Genomic DNA, 15946 nt, shown 5'->3' on the forward strand with positions numbered 1-15946 from the left:
TAAGCTAGAATCATTTTTCCGTTTAAAATTATGATATTGGGGAACGTAGCATTTAGCGCTATTTGGCGGGTACGCGCCCAACCAAATCCCGCACAAGGGAAAACCGAAATTAATACACAAAATCGAACTGAAAACCCCAACTCACCAAAACAGAGACCGTACAGTCATAGAGAGAGCGACACACACACACGAACGCACTCTCTGTACAGTGAAAGTGGGAACTCTGTCTCTCGGATTCTAGGAGGTGGAAGCGAGGCGAACTATCGATCTTCCAGAACATTCTAGACCACTCTAGTACGAACGGGAACCTTCAGTTCAAGCAACCAAACACTAACCTGTTTTCATGGACTTGTACGGTCGGAGCCCCGCCAGGAATGGAACCAACCCGGTGAATCAACCGGAATGGCACTCGCCGACCACCGACACTGGACTCGATGGTTTGCTTCGCTTTGCTTTTCATTCCGCTAGGGTTTCCTGCTTTTCTTAATGTGGATGTTTAGGTTCGGTTAGGTTAGGGGTGGTTTGTTTCTGGAATCTCTTTCTTCTAATTAGGGTTTTGATTTTGGTGGTGTGTAGAATCGATGTGGCATTTAACGCTGGGTGGCGGCGAATCTTACCCGGAGCGACCCGGCGTGCCTAATTGTGTTTATTACATGCGGACCGGGTTCTGTGGATATGGTGCCAGGTGTCGTTACAGTCACCCTCCTGATCGTGCTGCGGTAACCCTTTCCATCATTTTGAGATATCTGCATTAGGTTAGAATTCCATGGAAGTGTCTTGTTGGTGTTGGTTTTAATATAGACACCGTTTACTTGCTTTTTTAGCCCGTGGTGTCAGTGCTGTTCCTAAGTGGGAAATGTTGTGTTAGACTGTTCACTTATTGGGTGGTTAAGGTTTTCTTAGTGAGAAAGTGGGAAACATTTATGACTTTCTCAATGTGGAGTGGCTTTTCAAAGTGAGAAATTAGTTTAGAATTGGTTTTGTGTTGCAGACCTATTTTAGTAAGGTTAGAAGAATGTAGATGTCTGGTTCTTTTGTTCCATCTTATTGCTTAAGTGTATAAATATGAATTCACTAATTAAGTCAAATACTGCTCAGGTTGCTGCTGCAGTAAGAGCTACAGGGGAGTACCCAGAACGGGTAGGGGAACCTCCGTGTCAGGTATATGTTTTTCTTTCCCGACTTAAGTGATCTTCTTAATGTGATATATAGAAATTTGTTATTATTTGTCCAAATTAAAGTGGTTATAATAATTCTGGGTCTTTTTTGATGAGCAGTATTATTTAAAGACTGGAACTTGTAAATTTGGGGCATCCTGTAAATTTCACCATCCGAAAAGTGAAGGTGGATATTTAAGCCAAGCGCCACTAAATATTTATGGATACCCGTTACGCCCTGTATGACTCTTCTTTTTGCTCTTCTTCTCCCTTGCGTTATCAGCAGCAAATAGTGCAATGGTTAAACTGTCTGTGCCTTTTGTTTAAACAGGGTGAGAAAGAATGCTCCTACTATTTGAAAACGGGGCAGTGCAAATTTGGTATAACTTGTAAATTCCATCATCCTCAACCTGCTGGCACATCATTGCCAGCATCTGCACCTCAATTTTATCAACAGGTGCAGTCTCCTACAGTTCCTCTGGCTGAACAGTATGGAGGAGCTTCTACAAACATGAGAGTGGGTAGGCCTCCTATATTGCCTGGTTCATATGTACAAGGGGCTTATGGTCCTGTACTTCTTTCCCCGGGGGTTGTTCCATTTCCTGGATGGAGTCATTATTCGGTGAGATAGACATGTGTGTGTGTGTGATGAAAAGTCAATTTTTTCTTCATTTTAGTAGTTGCTTGATTCTTTTTTTTTTTTTTCTTTTTTATGCAGGCACCTGTAAGTCCTGTGTTATCTCCTGGTGCTCAACCTGCTGTTGGGGCCGCTTCTGTATATGGAGTGACCCAGTTATCATCATCAACATCTGCTTTTGCTAGACCATATACTCTGCTGCCCTCTTCTACTGGCCCTTCAGGAAGCAACTTGAAAGAACAATTATTTCCTGAAAGACCTGGTGAACCTGAATGCCAATATTATTTGAGAACAGGGGACTGTAAATTTGGATTAGCTTGTCGATATCATCATCCTTGCGATCATATTGTGTCACAGCCACTTCTCAGCCCCGTTGGTCTTCCTTTACGTCCGGTATGTATGGTTGCTCACTTGATTTGATTACGTGTTTAGTTGTCTGTTTAACTTCCTACATTTAATTAGATTTTAAGTTGTATGGTACTTCACAGTTACAATTTCTGATGTTATCTGTATACATGTACATATACAAATGTGTGAATAACACATACATTCTGTTCAGGGCACACTACTTGCACTTTCTAAATCAACTTCTTTAGGTAGTCTGAAATATTTTTGCAATAAAATCTAATTTCTCATGAGTCATGACTATTTTATATGGGTCTCAATTTTGTATGGTTCTTCAGCATAAAACTCGTGGTGTTGGTGAAACCTAGTTTGGGTTTTGGATGATTGAATGGTTTAAGCTTTCCAATTTCCAACTCATAATGTCAATGTAGTGAGATCTGCATGATGTTAAATTAATAGCATGCTATCTTGAATTTTGCATGTTTGATGTCATATCATGTTGTGGGGGGGATAAGATGGAAAAATAAGATCTGAGTTGCAGCTACAGCAGAAAGGATTTTGATTAATTATTACATTGTAAGTAAATTTTGGTTGCGGTCAATGATTTTTTTGCCCCTTATCAAGGAAAAATGCTGTTTACACAGCAATTGGATACACAACACCATATGTTGCGCGATTTGAATTCAGTCAGCCAGCCCTCCATAGATTTGAGATTCAGCAATCAATGGGGTAGTACACACTTGTGAGTTAAGACTGCAAACTTGGGCAAATACAATTATTTATTTACGATGGAGCTGGCCACATTATGTAGCAGTATTGATTATACCTTACCAATTCACATATTTGTTATTCCTATTATTTATACTGGTGTTTAAGAGTTCAATGGTTGACTAAAGGAGTAAAGGATTTATATTTTTTTTTTCAGCATTAGTTTTATGTGAAATAATTAATTGCTCTTAAACACATTCCCATGTTGTATTGCAACATTGCAATTTATGTGTTTTCTTTGGGATTTTTTTCTCAATTTGTTTGGTTTCTAGAAAACAGGGGGTACAACCTTGTGCATTTTATTTGCAAAATGGGCATTGCAAGTTTGGCTCCACGTGCAAATTTGACCATCCTTTGGGATCTATGAGATACAGTCCATCGGCATCGTCTCTCATTGATGTGCCAGTTACTCCGTACCCAGTTGGGTCTTTGCTGTCTAGTCTTGCCCCTTTAACAACATCTTCGGAGCATCGGCCTGAACTGATGTCAGGATTCAAAAAGGAATCCTTTTCAACCAGAATACCTTCTTCTGGAAATAGTTCTGGTACTTCTGTCGGTTTGATTTTCTCACAAGGTGGGTCTATCCCGCCATCTGATGTGCAACTCTCAAGTCAGAGTTCTGCCCCTCTAAGCAGTAGTAGAAGCAGCAGACAAAGCGGTGATATACGTTGACCTGGGCAGTGCAAGACTTGATAATAACTTCTCATTAGATTGGGTGTGATTTCACAAAACCTCCATTGCTTTTGTCTATAGTCTCAGTATTTAATGGCAACTGTTCAAAGTTTCATTATTGCTGTCAAGAATTCCTCATCCAATTCTCTTAAGAGCCAATACGTGATCATTCTCTTTTATGTCATCTCATCTGATAATATTATTATCTCAAATAAGTTTGAATAGAAAACTTTTTATTGTATTTTCTTCCTTCAGAGTATTATTATTCTTCGTCGATTTTTTGCGTTTGTGTGATGTCTATTGTATGTCTGCATGTTTGTGAGAAATAGAGGGCTCAATTTTAAGTTTTGCTACTTATGAAAACTTGCATTTTTCCTCTTGCTTCTTAACAGGCTTATGGAATAAATGCCCTTTTGTTTTTCCGACAAAACTTACATACAGAATCGCTCTTTATCTCGCTCAATAAATATACTATTCTAAATCTAATGCGGAAATTGGCATTTACCTTACTCTCTTGCACAGAGATTGCTGGTATTTCCCCCGACATGATTATATTAAGCTGTTGAACCATATGCAATAATGCACATATTATGTTGCAAATATTTTATGCATTTTACCCAAATTTTTTAATGTATATAAATATTAAAACTAAATAAAAAGAACATTTAAAGATTATTTTAATTAATAAAATAAAAATATTAGTTTTGTTAATATCAATCTTTAAGTTTAAGTTTAAGAATAAAAAATAAGTTTATATTAGAAAAGAAAATATTTATTAGATTAACGATACAAAAATATAATGAATAATTAAAAAAAAACATTACTAGTTGCTTTAGGATTGAGAGGTAACATTTTTTTTAATGCAAGTGTGAAACTTAATTTAATTTATTGGTAATTTGTGAATGCCTTATTTAATAATATTTGAGCAGAGATAAAGAATATTAAGAAAAATTCGAAAAGATTCTTTTAATAAAAAAATTTCTAAATGAAGACGGGAAATTACATGAAAGTTGGTGTGTTATTCAACTCAATAATGACAAAACAATTTTATTATATGAAAGTGGTTGTCATCAATCATGCTTGATGCAATCTCCTTGCAAATTTATTATATGAAAGTAGACTATCATCATTCTTGCATTAATGCACTTTCCTTACTACGGACGTCTGATGGGCCTGTTAATTTCTCAGCCCATCTGCTTATGGCTTCAACATGTTTCTGTGGATAATTCCTATCATTCTAATTCGTTCAATAATTAGCGATACCAACAATATTAATGCAACGTTGTCGTAAATTGTTTTTTGACATTGTGAATAGTCAAATGCTAATTAGTGTTTTTAGGTTATATATATATATATATTTAGATATCCATATATAGAGTAATGATATGTAATGTGAAAATTTTTGAAGCTCGAATAATAATGACTTATGTGATTTCTATCATTTTCTAATTTTGATTATTTTTAATTTAATATTTAATCGCTGATATATATTAAAGTTCTTTAGTTCCGTTTCGTACCAGTTTCTCTTGGTACTATGCAGCATTACTCAAAAGTCCAAAAATGCACTTATCGTTGCATAATTACTGATTTTAGTTTGTAGACAGGACATCAAACAATTCCAAATTCCTTTGACAACCCTTCTCTTGTCCCTACACACAGCAACAAAATATGTCGACCAATTTTTCTTTTTTAGAAAAAGGAAAAACTAAATGACCAATCAAAAAGTCCTCCACCACAAACGAAATGACCAAATTACCCCAGTATTCTTCCATCTATTACTGAAATATCCAAGACTAATGGCTCAATAAAGGTACCACCCCATTGAAAGGTGATATAAAGCCAAGGACAGTTGCATCATTTTGTGAGGAGTGTTACTGGTTAATAGGAATGACAATGGATAGGGTATGGGTAGGATACTATAGTACCCATTTCTATACTCGCGTTTTAAAAAAATACACGTATCTGGCTCTATACCCGCATGGGTATGAACATTAATCTCGTACTCGTACCCTCTGAATACCTGCATACCATCTTGTACCTATTACCCGCGTTTGTTTGATAAAAAAATATTTATAAAGAAAAATATGTTTATATAACTTCATATAAGTAGCATAATAATACAAAAATTCAATTTGTAGTCATCGAACAAGGTACAAACATAGATAAAAAATAAATATTCAAAGATCATAAATGTTAAATGTATCTTAATATAATAATTTTCTAAACTAAAATTCTTAGAAACAATAAGCGAAACTAAACACACAAGTTATTTGTCAGTAATAACCCTATTTTGGTGACTTTTTGTGACGGTATTGACAACTAACTCTAATGAATAACGTTTTATAGTTGTTAGGTTTTAATAAAACAGACATTGAGAATAAAAATAGAGTTCGAGTAGAGAAATTTAATACTAATAACAAAAAGTGGATACATAAAATATTTTTTTTAACTTTTGAATTTGAAATTGTAAGAAAAATAATAGATTTAATTAAAATAATATAATATAATTAATATATATATATATATATATTAATACTAGTATTTTTAACTCATATATTATACTAAGATATTTTATCAAAAATAGAAATTTTTGAAAAATTATTTTAATGAATTAAATATTTATAATGTATATAAATTTTAAAAGAAAGAATTGGAATAAAAGATAAATAGTTACAATAAAATTTTATAATAAAGAAATATACGTGTATATTAAAAAAATTATACTTTTTTATCTGAAAAGTTAACAAATAAAAATTAACAATAATTTTTTATATTTATATTTTTTCAAAAACTTCTTTGAACGTGAATAAATAGTAAGAATAATATTATTTAGATTTAATAGATTATAGTTGTACTTGTAATACATATGTTGCATAGAAAAATATTATTTTAAATTAAAATATAAAAAATAAAATTTAAATATTATTAATAAATAATAAGTTTACAGTAATAGTAGGTGATTGAAAATTTATAAAATATTTATAATATATTTATTATTTATCATTCACTTTATGATTTAAACATTAATATGATTTTTTTAACAAAAATATTGTGTAAAAAATATATTATGTGTGTCATATATAAATAATATTTTAAAAAATTAATCTCATATTAACTATGTAATAATTAAATTGTATTAGTTTAATTAAATGATATAAAATAATAAATAAATTTTTCTGTTAAAAATATAAACCAAAATAATTTTGTTAGTTTACTTTATTATTAAATATATATTTTATACTAATCTTATATAACTTCACATAAGTAATATAATAATATAAATATTTAATGCATAATTGTAAAATAAAGTTTAAGTATATATATATATATATATATATATATATATGCGGGTATGGGCGGGGTAGGTACTTAGATACCCATACCGGCACCCATCCCCATTAAATTTTGCGAGTTTTTACCCACACTCACACCCATACCTGTACCCGTATAGCGGGTAAATGCCCTACCCATTGTGGGTAATTTTTGCGAGTGCTCATCAGGTACTTTACTCATTGTCATCTCTACCGGTTAAGTTAGCACTCCCTTTTCATTTTATATTATAATTTTTCGCTAAATATAATGTTATTACGATTAGTTTATTTTTTTAAGTTCATTTCTTAAAAATAATTTCCATTTTCATATGTTTAAATTTTAAAAATATTTATTTTGACAACGTATTTCCTGTTTTCAGAAAAAAAAATTAGTATATTTAGTTCACTGATTTTTAATAAAAAAACTCACATATAAACACATTAGATTCTCTTAGCGTAAATAAGTTTTTTTATCTTAAAAAATTTATATATTTTTTATTTTTAACATTTTTTAAATAATCACTTTAACATTTTTTATTTGATTATTTTTATTAAGTTAAAAGTTGTGAATCCTGTAGCTAGCTTATGATTGGAAAGTAATAAAAAAAGATTTTAAAATGAAAAATGTTATTAAGGAAAATATTTTCTAGAATCCAAGTTTTAAAGGGAGAAAGCAAACAGCCCTAACATTTAGCGGTATTTGGCGGGTACGCAGAGAACCAAATGGCAAAGAAGGAAAAACCAAAATGAAAAGAGAAAGAAAATCGAGCTGAAAACCCCAACTCACCAAACCGGTTACCGTACAGTCGTAGAGAGAGAAACTAAAAGAAAATTCACACACGCGCCAACGCACTCTCTGTACAGTGAAAGTGTGCAAAGCCCGTTTCTGCGAGGAGGAACCGAGACCAACTCTCGATCTTCCAGAACATTCTAGAAAACTCTAGTAGGAACTGAATCTTCAGTTCAAACAACCATACACTTGACCGTTTTCATGGACTTGTATGGTCGGAGCCCCGCCAGGAATGGATCCAACCCGGTGAATCAACCCGAATGGCGCTCACCGACCACCGACACTGGCCTAGAAGGTTTGCTTCGTTTTTGTTTTCATTCCGCTAGGGTTTTTTACTTTCCTTAATGTGGATGTTAGGTTCGGTTAAGTTGGGAGTGGTTTGTTTCTGGAATCTCTTGCTAATTAGGGTTTTGATTTTGGTGGTGTGTAGAATCGATGTGGCATTTAACGCTGGGTGGCGGCGAATCTTACCCGGAGCGACCCGGCGTGCCTAATTGTGTGTATTACATGCGGACCGGATTCTGTGGATATGGTGCCAGGTGTCGTTACAATCACCCTCCTGATCGTGCTGCGGTAACCCTTTCCATCATTTTGAGATATCTGCATTAGGTTAGAATTCCATGGAAGTGTCTCGTTGGTGTTGGTTTTAGTAGTGGACACCGTTTACTTGCTTTTTTAGCCCGTGGTGCTAGTGTTATTCCTAAGTGACAAATGTTGTGTAGTTAAGGTTTTCTTAGCGAGAAGGGGGGAATTGGATTATGACTTTCGCAAGTGGAGTGGCCTTTCAAAAGTGAGAATCCAGTTTAGAGGGTAATTTAGTTTTTGTGTTGCATAAACCTATTTTAGCAAGGAAAAAAGGATTAGGAGAATGTAGTTGACTAGTTCTTTTATTCTGTCTCACTGCTAAAGTGTGTTAATATGAATTGACTTAATTGAGTCAAATACTGCTTAGGTTGCTGCAGCGGTAAGGGCAACTGGGGAGTACCCAGAACGATTGGGGGAACCTCCATGTCAGGTATTGGTTCTTTTATCCCCTTTTAGCTGATCTTCTTAATGTAATTTCCAGAAATTTCTTAGTATCTTTCCAATTTAAAATGGTGATAGTAGTTCTGGGTCTTTTCTGATTTGCAGTATTATTTAAAGACTGGAAACTGTAAATTTGGTGCATCCTGTAAATTCGACCATCCAAAAAATGGAGGCGGATATTTAAGCCATGCTCCACTAAATATTTATGGATATCCGTTACGGCCGGTATGACTCTTCTTTTTAATTGTCTTCTCCCTTGAGTTAGTAGCAGCAAATAATGCAATGGTTAAATTGTCTGTGCCTTTTGTTTAAACAGGGTGAGAAAGAATGCTCCTACTATTTGAAAACGGGGCAGTGCAAATTTGGTATAACTTGTAAATTCCATCATCCTCAACCTGCTGGCACATCATTGCCGTCATCTGCACCTCAATTTTATCAACAGGTGCAGTCTCCTACGGTTCCTTTGGCTGAACAGTATGGAGGAGCTTCTACAAACTTGAGAGTGGCTAGGCCTCCTATATTGCCTGGTTCATATGTACAAGGGGCTTATGGTCCTGTACTTCTTTCCCCAGGGGTTGTTCCATTTCCTGGGTGGAGTCATTATTCGGTGAGAGGGACATGTTTGTGTGGTGAAAAGTCAATATTTTCTTTGTTTTAGTAGTTAATTTTTTTCCTGATGTGTTTGCTGCAGGCACCTGTAAGTCCTGTGTTATCTCCTGGCGCTCAACCTGCTGTTGGAGCTACTTCTCTATATGGAGTGACCCAGTTGTCGTCATCAACATCTGCATTTGCTAGACCATATACTCCTCTGCCCTCTTCTACTGGCCCTTCTGGAAGCAGCCTGAAGGAACAATTTTTTCCAGAAAGACCTGGCGAACCTGAATGCCAATACTATCTGAGAACAGGGGACTGTAAATTTGGATTAGCTTGTCGATATCATCATCCCCGGGACCAGATTGTGGCACGGCCACTGCTTAGTCCCATTGGTCTTCCTTTACGTCCGGTATGTATGATTGCTCACTTGATTTGAATACTTGTTTAATTGTCTGTTTAACATTCTTAGATTTGATTAATTGTTAAGTTGTGCGGTGCTCTCTTGATTTGAATACTTCTTTAATTGTCTGTTTAGCTTTCTTAGATTTGATTAATTGTTAAGTTGTGTGGTCACTTACAGTTATAATTTCTGATGCCATCCATTTAAATGTAAAAATGTGTGAATGACATATTTATTCTGTTCATTACACACTACATGCATTTCCTACTTGTTAGGAATCAAATTCTATATGTAGTCTGGACAAGCTGCTCATTTATTAGCTTCAGCACAAATAGTATGAGTATCCCTGCTTACCATTTAACTCATATCCTGGATTCAGTTGCATACATACTTACATTCCCCCACATGCAAGACCCTTTTGGGCTTGAGATGTGGAACTCAATTTCTTATTTAGAATGGGAGTAGCAAAGATTCACCTTTGTGATGTTGTTCTTTGAAGTCCTCGTTTCATGTCAATGACCAACCTTCCTAAGCTTAACCTGTTGATTGAAAGCAGGTGATTAGTGATATATATAAGAGGTTGCTATTCACTCTATTTTTCTTTTTAATTTCACGTGATATTTATTTCACCTGCTGTATTCCAAGTTTCTGAAATTTGGGGCTTTTAATGGTTCTTCAGCATAAAACCCGTGGTGTTGGTGGAACCTAGTTTGGGCTTTGGAAGTAATGGTTAAGGATTTCCAGTTTCCAACTCAGTATCAGTGTAGTGATGATCTGCATGATAAATTTGTAGCATAGTAATTTCCATTCTATCCTGAGTTTTGCATGTTTGATTTATGTCATTGGTGGGGGGATATGAGATGGAAACTTAAGATCTGATCTGGGGACTACAGCATAAGTTTTTTTGGATTCATAGTTACATTGTAAGTATTTTGATTGTGGTCAATGCTTGTTTGCCCCTTATTGAGAAAAAATGATATTTGTGTAGTAATTGGATACACAACAGCCTATGTTGCTCCATTTGAATTCAGGCAGCCCTGCATAGACTTGAGATACAGCAACCTATGCAGTTGTGCACACTTGTGACTTGTGTCAGCAAACTTGGGTAAATACGTTCATGATGGAATCAGCCGCATTATGTAGCAGTTTTGATTATAGCTTATTAATTCATGCTTGTTTTTCCTCTCATTTATACTGGTGTTTAGGATTTAAGTGGATGATTAAAGGACATATTTCTTTTAAGCATTAATTTCATGTGAAATAATTAATTGTTGTTGCAGCATTGCAATTTATGTGTTCTCTTTGGGGATTTTTTCTCAGTTAGTTTGTTTTCTAGAAAACAGGGGGTACAACCTTGTGCATTTTATTTGCAAAATGGGCATTGCAAGTTTGGCTCCACGTGCAAATTTGACCATCCTTTGGGATCTATGAGATACAGTCCATCAGCATCGTCTCTCATTGATGTGCCAGTTACTCCATACCCAGTTGGGTCTTTGCTATCTAGTCTGGCTCCTTTAACAACATCTTCAGAGCTTCGGCCTGAACTGATGTCAGGATCCAAAAAGGAATCTTTTTCAGCCAGAATACCTTCTTCTGGAAATAGTTCTGGTACTTCTGTCGGTTTGATTTTCTCACAAGGTGGGTCTATCTCACTATCTGATGTGCAACTCTCAAGTCAGAGTTCTGCCCCTCTAAACAGTAGCAGAAACAGACAAAGTGGTGAAGCACGTTGAGCTGGGTAGTGCAAAACTCAAAAATAACTCCTCAATAGATTGGATGTGATTTCGTAAGTCTCCATTGCTTTTGTCCATAGTCTCAGTATTTAATGGCAGCTGTTCAAAGTTTCATTATTGCTGTCAAGAATTCATCATCCAATTCTGTTAGAGCCTATACTAGGTCATTCTCTTTTAAGCTCATCTCATCTGATTATATTATATCTCAAATAAGCTTCAATAGAAAAACTTGCCTTTTCTTCCTTTCCTTTGAAATTGAATATCAATATTCTTCCTTGATTTATGGTGTTTGTGTGATGATGATTATTATTTCTTGTCTGCCATGTTTATGAGACTGATCCTAGCTCCTGCTCTGTACGAAGATGAAGAAAGAGCTCGAGTTCTAGTTTTGCTACGTTTTTTAGTACCAGCAGTTTTTTCCATGCTTCTTAACAGGTTTATGGAATAATTGGCCTTTTTTTCCTCTGCATGATACATAACTTGTTTAATGAACTATTTAAATAATGACTTGTATAATGAATTCAAAATGAAATTTATTGAAAACCAATTTTTTATGAGTTAGACCAAGAACCTTGTTGAAACAAGCTGAAAATATTTTATTAGAGTGATAAATTGTTTTTATTAAATTATTTATAAGTTCTTCTAAATAGGCCTATGCTGTATTAAAATGCGCAAATTGGCTTTTACCTTACTACATTGGATGGAAACAGGGTTGCTGGTGTTATCAGCGGATACACATGCACTCATGTTTATTGGATTATAAATATTTTTACAAACTAGATAAAATATTTTTAAAAATATTGAAAAGGATGCTTGAAACTTAATTTTAATAAATTTAAAAATTAGTATACCTAATAGCAATTATTTTTATTAATTTATAAATATTTTATTTAATATTCTTAGCTAGTGGCAGGCAACTGTAAGATAATAAATAAATAATTAAAATTATTAATTTTATTCATATTTATAAATATATATAATAAATTGCATTTCTCGTTGTCGGTAGGGACAGATGAAATTGTATTTTGGCACTGTTTCCCCCCAAAAGGAGAAATGCGTGACAGAATGAGAACACGCAAAGGAGATAAATGTCAAGACATTCCACCTGATACAATGATGAAAGCTTACATTAAAGTTATGTGATAATATTTTTCATACAATTAATTCTTAACTATGCACAACTGCACACATTATTTAAAAATGATGATATAAACTTAAATAGATCTGACTAAATTAAGGTAGTGAATTTTAACGAGATTCAAAAACAATGATGAATAACTACATAGTTATGGTGTAACATTGATGATAAGAATTTTGAATAGCATCAATTAGATTTAGATATATTTAGTTATAGTAACAAATATTAGGAACACGTACCTTATTTTATGAACATTTTTCAATATATTTTTTATTATTAAATGATTTTCATATAAAACCTAAATCATGTATATTTCGTTTTTTCTTTTAATTTAATGAAACTTATTTGAAATTCATTTAATGACAATATCATATCGGTGTATTTTTTTGTTGAGCTTTTTAAAAGTATTGGTGAAAGAATTAAAAGTAAATTTATATTAAAAATAATGTTAAAATATATTAATATTTTTTTCTTTCTAATACGATAATATCTGGCTTTGATGTGTTATCTGACCACGAATGGCACCATCAAATCAGAGAACAACGTAGTTATTAATTACAAAAGGGTGGTGGGTCAAGACAGGTTCCGTATGTAGCACAGTTGTTGCCTGCAAGGGCATGCTTGTCTCTCTCATTGGTCCACTGGACACACTCTGTTCATCAGGATTTTAGCATTACAAAACCAAATCAATTTCTTTTTCGCTCCCTGCGAAAATTTTCTTTCCTTTTTCTATTTTACGGGAATCTTTAGGAAGTAATATTATTTAAATTAAGAATATTCATAATATAAGACAATTACTTTTTCAACGACTTTTTTTTCATATATAAAATTCAAATTCAAAATATTATTTTAAATAATTAAAACATATATATATACAGCTTATATTAATGTTCAGTTAATTATAAAATATTTAATTTACTAGAACTTTTTATCTTTTGTTGTGGTTAATGATGAAATTTGCCACATCATTACCAAAATCTTTGGTCCCAAAAATTGTTTTTAACTTTAAATAAACTTGACTACATTCATCGTTTAACTTATTTCGGTAAATTTTTCTAGAAAAAAAAATTACAAAATCGTTACTTCACTTAAATATTTATTTTTAAAAACTTCTGTTTTGACTAAATGCGAGTAAAAAAAGTTGATAAAAAAGAATTACGTGTATAATTGATTTGCCAAAAAAATAAAAAAATACATGAAAAATTTATTTGATTGAAAACAAAATTATACTTATCTTCCACAGCTTTTTAATTAGTGTGGGATCAAATAAGAATGTTAAAAGATGCTACTGGTTTTAAAATTAACGAACGGCTTTTATGTATCAATTAAAACATGTGTACAATAATTGAATTGTGTTTATAGACATCTATTTTATGATTATGGTAATCACAAATATATGAATATTTAGCATATAATCAATGGATTTTTTTTTTATGATAAATGAAAATAACGATTGATTATTTGATAATATAAGTTGATATTTTATGGGTATATAGTTTAAGATTATATTCTTATAAAAATAATAAAATTGTATCTTTGATGAGTTCTAAAAGCTGTTTATAAATCATCAATTATTTGATTTTTATACATAATTTTCATTTTGCATCAACATAAGATTTATTAAATTAAAAAAATGGTTTTAAAATCAAATTAATTGAGTATTTGATATATTAAAATATGAGTATAAGCCCGACCTAGTCAGGTAGTCAAATATACCTAATTAATTTATTAATTGATTACATTTTTTTAGTATACATTAATAAATGATGGTCCGATAGATTGTTTATTCAATTAATGTGTCTTTGAAACTTTGTTTTTCAGTGGAAAAAAATTGTACATAATTTGGGTCTAACTATTAAATTATCTTTTGTATTTGTCTTTGAACCGAATAACCCTAATTGATCAGGAATTTTACAAATATGTTATTTATACCTTTAGTAAACTTATTATTACTATTAATTTTAATTAAGTTATGCATTTTATTATTTAATGTTTTTAAATGCCAAACTAAAAACTATTGCATAAATTGATAAGAAATTTTTTTCACTTTAATCTAGATCTTGAATTCAAGTCTTCCAGCAGAGGATATTTATGATCTAAACGTTTTCTTTCATTTATTCATAATTTTTAATAGCAAAACAATGTGTTGTTTCTAAAAATAAATGATGAACTTAACCTTAGTGAGTCTTTTAATAATAGAAAAAACTTAATTTACTTTTAAAATTAAAAGTTTTGAAATAAATTAAACACTAATTGACATATTTATTATTATAAGAAAAGTTGATTCCTTGATAAATGGATGCTTTGTTGGAGGAATAACATTAAAATTCCATGTAGTAAATGTTGCTTAAAAAATAAAACTTATATTAATAAAATATTTCCTAAAATCAATGATGTCTCATAAATTAAAGTGATTCATTTCAATGCCAAATGAAAAAATTTAAACAAAACCATCTATAAAGAAGTTAAAAAAATTATTTAACATTTCAAAAGAAAAAAAAATGAAACAGAAATGTTAAATAAGATTACAATAATTTTAATAAACTATTTTTAAAAGGGTCTCAAGTTAAAGTTTTCTTTAGGCTTATGTAAGTCTTGGGGTGGCCTTGATGATTGCTCATGGTCCATTGATCATCGCCTGGGTTTAATGATGTTAAAGTTTGATTAGAAGATTCGCAGCTCATCTTAGATCTCTTATTATTGGGAAGGGATATATTTATTTTTGTAATAAATTTTGGATATTTAATCTTAATAATCGTGAAATATTAATTTAATAAATTTAATTATTAAATTATTTAATATTATTTTGATGAAAATTACGTAAAGTTTGATAAATTAAACTTTCATAAATATATAATCTTATCGTCAATATTTATTTATATTTTAAAAATATTATATGAAAAAAAATCAATTAGTAGAATATCAATTACATTTTAAACTGTATGAAAGCTTATAAATTGATTGAAGATTTGTAATTTAATTATTAGTTTATTGTTTATATAAAATTATTAAATAAAATAAGTTTAAGATGATTCAAATAGTTTTTTTCTTCATTTTTTTATTGGTAATGAGTTATTTTTTCAAAGGAATAATAACAGTTTTTTCTAGACAGGGATAAAAAGTATGACATTTACATTTTATAGCTTATAAATTTTCAAAACATACACTTTATTTGTTTACACAAATATGTACTTGTTTCTTTATCTTTAAATGCATACTTTAAATTTGGAAAATATGTAAAGGAAATTTCTTATTGTGGGTATAGCATCATTTTTAAGTTATAATAAATAATGATCCACGACCAATTGCTTTGTTAAACATGAATTAGTTAAAATAAATAATGATCACAAAGCAAAACTTCTACGTTTTGTAAAA

At 31.8% G+C, this 15946-nt stretch overlaps 2 protein-coding genes across 8 annotated transcripts; both read left to right on the plus strand.

Moving 5' to 3' along the window:
- The first annotated feature begins 54 nt into the window (after positions 1–54).
- Positions 55–3860, plus strand: LOC113871015 (zinc finger CCCH domain-containing protein 32-like). 4 transcript variants are annotated; one of them, XM_027507677.1, is made up of 8 exons: positions 105–437; positions 577–719; positions 1099–1161; positions 1278–1397; positions 1489–1779; positions 1876–2187; positions 2655–2715; positions 3180–3281. In XM_027507677.1, the coding sequence occupies exons 1-7, from the start codon at positions 344–346 to the stop codon at positions 2664–2666; spliced, it is 1035 nt and encodes a 344-aa protein (XP_027363478.1). In that variant the 5' UTR covers positions 105–343; the 3' UTR covers positions 2667–2715; positions 3180–3281. The 4 variants fall into 4 exon arrangements, with proteins under 4 accessions (XP_027363476.1, XP_027363475.1, XP_027363478.1 ...); XM_027507675.1 differs by lacking the exon at positions 2655–2715 and having other exon boundaries at positions 55–437; positions 3180–3818; XM_027507674.1 differs by lacking the exon at positions 2655–2715 and having other exon boundaries at positions 91–437; positions 3187–3860.
- Positions 3861–7579: 3719 nt separating this feature from the next.
- Positions 7580–11991, plus strand: LOC113871016 (zinc finger CCCH domain-containing protein 32). 4 transcript variants are annotated; one of them, XM_027507681.1, is made up of 7 exons: positions 7580–7975; positions 8111–8253; positions 8633–8695; positions 8812–8931; positions 9023–9313; positions 9398–9709; positions 11037–11867. In XM_027507681.1, the coding sequence occupies exons 1-7, from the start codon at positions 7882–7884 to the stop codon at positions 11109–11111; spliced, it is 1098 nt and encodes a 365-aa protein (XP_027363482.1). In that variant the 5' UTR covers positions 7580–7881; the 3' UTR covers positions 11112–11867. The 4 variants fall into 4 exon arrangements, with proteins under 4 accessions (XP_027363482.1, XP_027363479.1, XP_027363480.1 ...); XM_027507678.1 differs by having other exon boundaries at positions 7618–7975; positions 11044–11991; XM_027507679.1 differs by having other exon boundaries at positions 7618–7975; positions 11089–11867.
- The last annotated feature ends 3955 nt before the right edge of the window (positions 11992–15946 follow it).

Source organism: Abrus precatorius, unplaced genomic scaffold, assembly GCF_003935025.1.
Source record: "Abrus precatorius isolate BTA unplaced genomic scaffold, Abrus_2018 Scaffold7, whole genome shotgun sequence".
In the NCBI taxonomy this organism is placed as follows: domain Eukaryota; kingdom Viridiplantae; phylum Streptophyta; class Magnoliopsida; order Fabales; family Fabaceae; genus Abrus; species Abrus precatorius.